The sequence below is a fragment of the Pongo pygmaeus genome, chromosome 4 (genome assembly GCF_028885625.2).
Source record: "Pongo pygmaeus isolate AG05252 chromosome 4, NHGRI_mPonPyg2-v2.0_pri, whole genome shotgun sequence".
NCBI lineage: Eukaryota > Metazoa > Chordata > Mammalia > Primates > Hominidae > Pongo > Pongo pygmaeus.
In genome coordinates this window covers 182,416,154-182,424,254 of record NC_072377.2, presented here as the reverse complement: position 1 = coordinate 182,424,254, position 8,101 = coordinate 182,416,154, and the positions used below count along the sequence as shown (strand labels likewise).

The 8,101-nt window shown below is 53.1% G+C and overlaps 2 protein-coding genes across 2 annotated transcripts; one reads left to right on the top strand and one right to left on the bottom strand.

Moving 5' to 3' along the window:
• Positions 1 to 301: 301 nt before the first annotated feature.
• NOP16 (NOP16 nucleolar protein) lies at positions 302 to 4,901 on the bottom strand. Its single transcript, XM_054488008.2, has 5 exons — positions 4,768 to 4,901; positions 4,570 to 4,678; positions 3,184 to 3,253; positions 1,583 to 1,689; positions 302 to 735 (listed from the first exon to the last, which is right to left on the bottom strand). Exons 1-5 carry the CDS (start codon positions 4,872 to 4,874, stop codon positions 592 to 594), a joined length of 537 nt encoding a protein of 178 aa, XP_054343983.1. The 5' UTR covers positions 4,875 to 4,901; the 3' UTR covers positions 302 to 591.
• A 257-nt stretch (positions 4,902 to 5,158) lies between these two features.
• Positions 5,159 to 6,089, top strand: HIGD2A (HIG1 hypoxia inducible domain family member 2A). Its single transcript, XM_054488009.1, has 2 exons — positions 5,159 to 5,312; positions 5,670 to 6,089. Exons 1-2 carry the CDS (start codon positions 5,159 to 5,161, stop codon positions 5,834 to 5,836), a joined length of 321 nt encoding a protein of 106 aa, XP_054343984.1. The 3' UTR covers positions 5,837 to 6,089.
• Positions 6,090 to 8,101: the final 2,012 nt, after the last annotated feature.

Below are 8,101 nucleotides of genomic sequence, written 5' to 3'. Positions count from 1 at the left end.
CACAGCTGGCCTCAGGCTAGGGCCCCACGAGCCCCCAGCCTAGTGGGGGGACTAGCATGGGCAAGGCAGGCCCCTTCCAAGCAGCCCAGGGTTCCTGGTGAGCTTCTGTAGAGGTGAGAGGAACTGCTGTGCAGGAAATGGGCAGAGAGCCATCGGGATGAGGCCAGAGGCCGTGCCTAGAAGAGCAAGTGAATGTAGCACTTGCTGACAGGCGGGATGGCCTCTCAGCCCCGATAGAGGTGGTTTTCGCCGGGGCAGCCCCAGGGTTTGGCTGAGAGCAGAAAAATACAAAATCATCAGAGAAGTAAAATATCTTTGTTTTATTATGTACATACTATATTTAAATAAACCACCCACCCTGAAAACAGCAGGTTCTGGCTTTTCCATGAACCCCCAGACGATTATAAATTGGAGCCTCTGAGAACAGTTCCTTCCCCAGAGCGGGGAGTGTGCACGTGTGTGTGTAACCTGATTCCATGGGACCTGGCCAGCCCCTCTGGAGCCACACAGCACCTCCTTGCCTTACACCCCGGCTCCAGCTTCACTGGTCGGGGGGAGGCCTCAGCCTGGGGCAGCTGTAATGTAAACCAGTCACGCAACCTCCATCTTACTCTTCTGCAAAGAATCGAGGAAGTCTTGCCACTCTGCTGGGTAAAAGCGTTTATAGACGTTGATCTTATTCCGAATCTGTTTTGGGGTATCTTGATAGTAATTCTTCTCATCCCGGGCCATGGCCTAAGAAAGGAGAAGGGCTACTTTAAGGAGGGCTAGACAGGCTAAGGCTCAAATCTTAGCTCATCCTGAATTAGGCAAGCCACTTGCTATCTATCCCTGAGGTCCAGAATCCTGACCTCAAAGGCTGTAGGGCACCAGGCACAGTGGCTCACGCCTGTAATCCCAACACTCTGGGAGGCCGAGGTGGGAGGATCTCTTGAGCCCAGGAGTTCCAGGCCACCCTGGGCAACATAATGAGACCCTGTCTCTCCAAAAACAATAAATTAACCATCCTGTGGTCCCAGCTACTTGGGAGGCTGAGGCAGGAGGACTGTTTCAGCCCGGGAGGTTGAGGCTGCGGTGAGCCATGATCACACACCACTGCACTCCACCCTGGGTGACAGAGCGAGATTCTGTCTCAAAAAAAGACCGGGAAGGCCTGAGAGTCCAGTGGGCCAGGGAGGAGCTGGGGCCAGCTGAGGAGCTCATGACCCATCATAGCCAGCTAATCCCACTTGGGCCCAGGGGTCCAGTGTAGCTGGATCTTTCAACTGTTAAAGGAAGCCAAAAATAGACTTCCAGCCTGGGTGACAGAGCAAGACTCTGTCTCGAAAACAAAAACAAACCAAAAAACACCACGCAAGCAAAACATTTATCGGTGAGTGAGTGTGGAACCAAGGCCATTCAGTCTATCCTTGCCATAAGCATTCGTTCAAGTTAGATCCCTGTCAATGGGATCCATTTCCTAGAGTCTTTTTCCTCCCTTTCTTTGCACTCGGTTTCAGGAAACATGTGCTGCGCAAGCAGATCAAGCCGCGAATGGTCCAGGGCGCCTTCCCAGCCAGCCCACGTGGCCCGAGCCACTCACCTTATAGTCCTCCCCGTGGTTCTCCACCATGTAGCGTACATAGTCAATGAGGTCCCGAGACAGAGTATTTCCTTTCTTTTCTGGAAGGCTGGCTTCTGCCTCCAGGTCTGGAGTGATGAGAGAAGCGGGGAGACAGGGAATGAGGCTTTGCTTTCTGTGCTCTTTGAGCTGTCCAATCGCCCCTTCACCCACTCCCAAGCCACAAGACCCACCACACCAACCATCTGGGGGTCTTTGCTTCCCCATTCCCAAATCCACTGTTGGAACCTCCTTCAGCCCCTTGGATCCCAGACTCTGTCTCCTATGACCCACTCATCTACCAGTATGGCAACTTTTGGAAAGGGAAGTCACTTCTCTCCGGGCCTCAGGTGGATTTACAAGGAAGGTACCAAACTAATAACCTCTACTTAGTGGCAGGTCTCAGGACAGAGATGAAGGCACATACCTGCCCACAGGACAGGGCTCCCTTCCAGCTATAAGCCTCTCAGAGAAGCTCTTGATGTATCATTGTAACACATGAAATGGGACGGTCTAAATACATGAGATCTAGAGCTGCCGGGCCTGGGGCCTGAGGCTGGGCCCCAGCACCTTACTAGTGCTCCATGGGAGAGAAAAAGCCAGGATGTGGAGCCAACTAATGGCTTCACTTTTAAAATAGGCAGGCAAATCCTACTCCATTTCTCATCTAGAAAGAGAGAGAAAGAGCTACTTCAGAGAAATGAAGTAGTCAAATCATATCCAGAGGTTAGTTAGGTCCTCATATTGTATATAGTCAAAATTATCTTTGACATGGTTGCCAGGGGCTGGAGGTAGGGGAAGATGGGGAGTTGTTTAATGGGTATAGTTTCAGTTTTGCAAAATGAAAAGGTTTTAGGGAGCTGTTGCACAACAAAGTGAATCTACTTTACTGAACAGTACACTTAAAAATGATTAGGATGGTAACTTTTATTATTTTTTTAACCACAATTTAACATTTTGAAAAATGTTTCTCTTTGACTACAGTAAGTGCACATGGCTTGGCGTATACAATCCTGTGCAGTAATTCTTATGAGAACCACTGAGATAAAGACAGGAACTCAAGGAATTCTGTATCAAATTTCTGGCCATTCAAATCCTTTATCTTTAGGGGAGCTGCTTAAACTCCCCGACAGGTAAGGGGAAGGATGAATGAAGAATTCTAGAGTAGTCCCACTTTCCTGTAGGGTTCACTCTCTATAGCCTTAATATACATAAAATCGATTTTGTCATTGGAAACATTTATTGAGATGGTGGAATCCCTAAAAATCAGTTCATCCTTAAATTCATGAGAAGCCATACACATGCCTGAGATTTACTGGTTTCTCTTCTATTCTCCCAGGCACCTGGGTACATCCTCCCTAAACATCTCTGACCTTAGTTCACACAGTAAGGTCAGGGTTTAGTCAGTACAATGAAAAATGAGCCAGCCAGGACACAGTCCTAACTCTGTGAACTTTGAACCAGCTCACTTCTCCCCTCTGAAACTTGGTTTCTCCATCTGCAAAATGAGGACATCTTAGGGCCCTTCCCAGCTTCCCACAGTGCAGGACAGTGACCTAAAGGAATATATGGACCACACCCACCATTCAGCACATAGGGCTTCAGTACAAGCTCTTTAGGCCTCTCCTCTGTGTCCACCTCCATGGCCTTCACCTGCAGAGAACAGAGCCCTTGAGACCAGAAGGATCTTTGATGAGGGAAAGTTATAGACTCCTGCTTATCCCAACACAGCTACTAACCCATAAGAATCCCTGCCCAAGGTTAGCTAGAAGTAGGTAACAATGAGAACTAATGCCCTGGAGGCTTTTTTTCTCTCTCTTTTTTTGTTTTCTTTTTCTTTTTGAGACAGAGTCTCATTCTGTTGCCCAGGTTCGAATGCAGTGGCGCAATCTTGGTTGACTGCAACCTCCCCCCGGGTTCAAGTGATTTCCTGCCTCAGCCTCTCAAGTAGCTGGGATTACGATCGTGCGCCACCATGCCCAGCTAAACTTTGTGTTTTTAGTAGAGATGGGGTTTTGCCATGTTGGCCAAGCCGGTCTCAAACTCCTGGCCTCAAGTAATCCGTCTGTGCCTTTTACCCCCAACATAATCTTGGTGACAAGGACTTTGTGTTTTGTTCTCTATTAAATCCCCAGGGTGCTTAGGATGTGACATGTTCTCAATAAGTAGTTAACCTAATGAATGGGCTTCCCGAATGAATTTGTTCCATTGTCTTAGGCAAGTTTCTTTTTTTGTTTCATGCCAGAGGAAAATGGCACTACCATTTCTTGAATAAATGTGAGGCTACAGCCACACAGTTAGATAGTCCCTAAGGCAAGGAGTGTTATACCCATTTTATAGATAGGCAGAGAAAGATGAATTGCTTGCTTTTCTTTTGGGAACCTGGATTCTTTTAATAGTTGTAGAAGCCTCCAGGGGGCCAGGCGGATAACTTGAGGCCCAGCCTGGCCGACATAGCGAAACCCTGTCTCTACTAAAACCACAAAAATCAGCCGGGTGTGGTGGCACACGCTTATAATCCCAGTTACTTGGGACGCTGAGGTGGGATATCGCTTGAACCCGGGAAGGAGACTGCAGTCAGGGAAGCCTAGGGAAGCCTCAGACCAAGGATGATTGAATAACAAAGAAAAGGTGTAAGTAAAGATCTCCAACTCTTAGGGAGTACTAATTAGGAAAGTAAGGGTAGAAAAAGATAAATTAAGGAAAATACCGTTGAGATGCTAATGGGTTAATTTCAGAGAAAAACGACTCAGTAGAGGGGGTATGGGGAATGTGTGTTGGGGAGGGAGTGTGACGAAGGTCGTAAAGAGACCCTTGATCACCGTCAGTTGAGCGTTCTGACTGCGGGGAGGTCGAAAACTCGGAAGGGCCTGAGGGAAGGAATGGGCAGTACCACGTTCTGAAACCTAGGTCAGTATGGCGGGGGAAGAGTAAAGAAGACAAGGACCGAGACCCTGCCATGTCAGTACCTTTCTCTTACGGAGGGGCACCGCCCTGTTGGGGTCCACAGCCAACCCCATCTCGGCCAGGTTCTGCCGCACCGATTTAGCGTGGTCCCAGGCATGTCGGATGTGGGAGCTACCGGCAAAGAGAGACATCGCGGATCCGTCACCTCGCGGACCGTCCCGGCCGAGGCCCACCGCCACCCGGAACCCCAGCCTCCTCACCATTCGATCCGCGGCGCTGCCTTCCGTCGAGCATTCCTGTTCAGACGCTTTCGGTTGACACTGTAACCAAACTTCTGCCTCCGGGTTTTGCCCTTGGCCTTGGGCATCGCGCTGACCACCGCACCAGCAAGCAGCTCACACACGCTGCCTCTCCCTCTCAGACCTCGTGTAACAAACTCCTTCCGGAAGGCGTGCACAAGGCTTTGCGGGCATTTGGGGAAATGTAGTCCTTTTGTAGCACTACCGTGCTGAGCACTACGACTCCCAGGATGCAACGAGCACTTGCGCCTGCGTACAACGCTCAATCTATTCGTTTCCCCGCCCCTTTCATGACCTTCACCGGGAGGCTGAGCTCAGAGTCCCGATTTTCTCCTGCTGCTGTGGCCCGGACATGGCGACTCCCGGCCCTGTGATTCCGAAGGTCCCCTTTGAACCATCGAAGCCTCCAGTGATTGAGGGGCTTAGCCCCACTGTTTACAGGAATCCAGAGAGTTTCAAGGAAAAGTTCCTTCGCAAGACCCGCGAGAACCCGGTGGTACCCATAGGTAAGTGGGTGCTGTAGGAACTGCACAAGGAGAGGACAGTGATGTCGGAGGGAAGCAAGTAGAGGAGGACCAGAGCGCTAGCGGGGAGCGGAATGAGAGCGGACTAGAGAAGAGACGAGGGGGCGGGGCGGTGAGGGGCGAAACTGATTGGAGCGGGAGCAGCGGGTTTAGGGGGCGGGACTTGGGGCCTAAGATTGGGAGGACTCTGTAACTAGGAGGACCTCGCCTCGACCTACCCTCTCCGCCCTCCCTCCGCCGTGATCCAGAGATCTTGGCTTTGGGGAAGCGAGACCCAAAGCGGGGAATGACTTGCGAGGCCCGACCTGCTGTTTCCCAGTTGCTTTGTCCCCTCCTCAGGTTGCCTGGCCACGGCGGCCGCCCTCAGCTACGGCCTCTACTCTTTCCATCGGGGCAACAGCCAGCGCTCTCAGCTCATGATGCGCACCCGGATCGCCGCCCAGGGTTTCACGGTCGCAGCCATCTTGCTGGGTCTAGCTGTCACCGCTATGAAGTCTCGACCCTGAGCCCAGGGTCTGGCCTTGAAAGCTCCGCAGAAATGATTCCGAAACCCAGGAGCAACCACTGGCCCTATCATGGGACTTACTCCCTCCTCTCCTTTGAGAGGCCCATGTGTCGTTGGGGGAGGAAGTGACCCTTTGTGTAACCGTGACGGAAAGTTTTTTCAAAAATCCTAGATTCTGTTGTTTGAATGTTACATACTTCTATTTGTGCCGCATCTCCCCTCCACTCCCCTGCTTAATAAACTCTAAAAATCCACTTGTAGTATGGTGAATTCAGTATCATCCCCATGGTTTTTGGTCTTTGATTTTGGAGGAAACAGACTTTGGAGTGGCGCTTAGAAATCGTGTAGTCTAGTGATTCCCGAACTTTCCTAGTAACAGCCACCCAGGGCACTTTGAAAGCAGAGATTTGGCCGGGCACAGTGGCTCACACCTGTAATCCCAGCACTCTGGGAGGCCGAAGCGGGCGGATCACCTGAGGTCAAGAGTTCAAGACCAGCCTGACCAACATGAAGAAACCCCATCTCTACTAAAAATACAAAATTAGCTGGGCGTGGTGGTGCATGCCTATAATCCCAGCTACTCGCGAGGCTGAGGCAGGAGAATCACTTGAACCCGGGAGGCGGAGGTTGCGGTGAGCTGAGATCACGCCATTGCACTCCAGCCTGGGCAACAAGAGCAAAACTCCATCTCAAAAAAAAAAAAAAAAAGAATCTCAAGGTCACTCCTTGAGATTCTAGTTCAGTGGGCCTAGAGTAATGCCATTTGAAAAATACTGATCTCCCTTCTCCCTTCTCCCTTCTCCTTCTCGGTCTCCCTCTGTTGCCGAAGCTGGACTGTACTGCCGTGATCTCGGCTCGCTGCAACCTCCCTGCCTCGGGCTCCTGTGACTCTCCTGCCTCGGCCTGCCAGGTGCCTGGGATTGCAGGCGCGCGCCGCCACGCCTGAATGGTTTTTGTGTTTTTGGTGGAGACAGGGTTTCGCGGTGTTGACCGGGCTGGTCTCCAGCTCCTGGCCTCGAGTGATCTGCCCGCCTCGGCCTCCCGAGGTGCTGGGATTGCAGACGGAGTCTCGCTCACTCAGTGCTCAATGGTGCTCAGGCTGGAGTGCAGTGGCGTGATCTCGGCTCGCTACAACCTCCACCTACCAGCCACCTGCCTTGGCCTCTTAAAGTGCTAAGATTACAGCCTCTGCCCCGCCGCCACCCCGTCTAGGAAGTGAGGAGCGTCTCTGCCTGGCCGCCCATCGTCTGGGATGTGAGGAGCCCCTCTGCCCGGCTGCCCAGTCTGGGAGGTGAGGAGCCCCTCTGCCCGGCCGCCCCATCTGGGAAGTGAGGAGCGCCTCTGCCTGGCCGCCATCCTGTATAGGAAGTGAGGAACGTCTCTGCCTGGCCGCCCATCGTCTGGGATGTGAGGAGCACCTCTGCCTGGCCGCCCCGTCTGGGAAGTGAGGAGCGCCTCTGCCCAGTCACCCAACGTCTGGGAGGAAGTGAGGAGCACCTCTGCCCGGCTGCCCCGTCTGGGAGATGAGGAGCACCTCTGCCTGGCCGCCACCCCGGCTGGGAGGAAGTGAGGAGCGCCTCTGCCCGGCCGCCCCATCTGGGAGGTGAGGAGCGCCTCTGCCCGGCCGCCCTGTCTGGGAGGTGAGGAGCGCCTCTGCCCGGCGGCCCCATCTGGGAAGTGAGGAGCGCCTCTGCCCGGCCACCCTGTCTGGGAAGTGAGGAGCGCCTCTGCCCGGCCGCCCTGTCTGGGAGGTGAGGAGCGCCTCTGCCTGGCTGCCCCGTCTGGGAAGTGAGGAGCGCCTCTGCCCAGCAGCCCCGTCTGGGAAGTGAGGAGCGCCTCTACCCGGCGGCCCCGTCTGGGAGGTGAGGAGCGCCTCTGCCCGGCCGCCCTGTCTGGGAGGTGAGGAGCGCCTCTGCCCGGCCGCCCCGTCTGGGAGGTGTACCCAACAGCTCTGAAGAGACAGCGACCATCGGGAGCGGGCCATGAGGACGATGGCGGTTTTGTTGAAGAGAAGGGGGGGAAGTGTGGGGAAAGGAAGGAGAGATCAGATTGTTACTGTGTCTGTGTAGAAAGAGGTGGGCATAGGAGACTCCATTTTGTTCTGACTAGGAGAAATTCTTCTGCCTTGGGATGCTGTTGATCTATGGCCTTGCCCCCAGCCCCGTGCTCTCTGAAACATGTGCTGTGTCAACTCAGGGTTAAATGGATTAAGGGCGGTGCAAGATGTGCTTTGTTAAACAGGTGCTTGAAGGCAGCATGCTCGTTA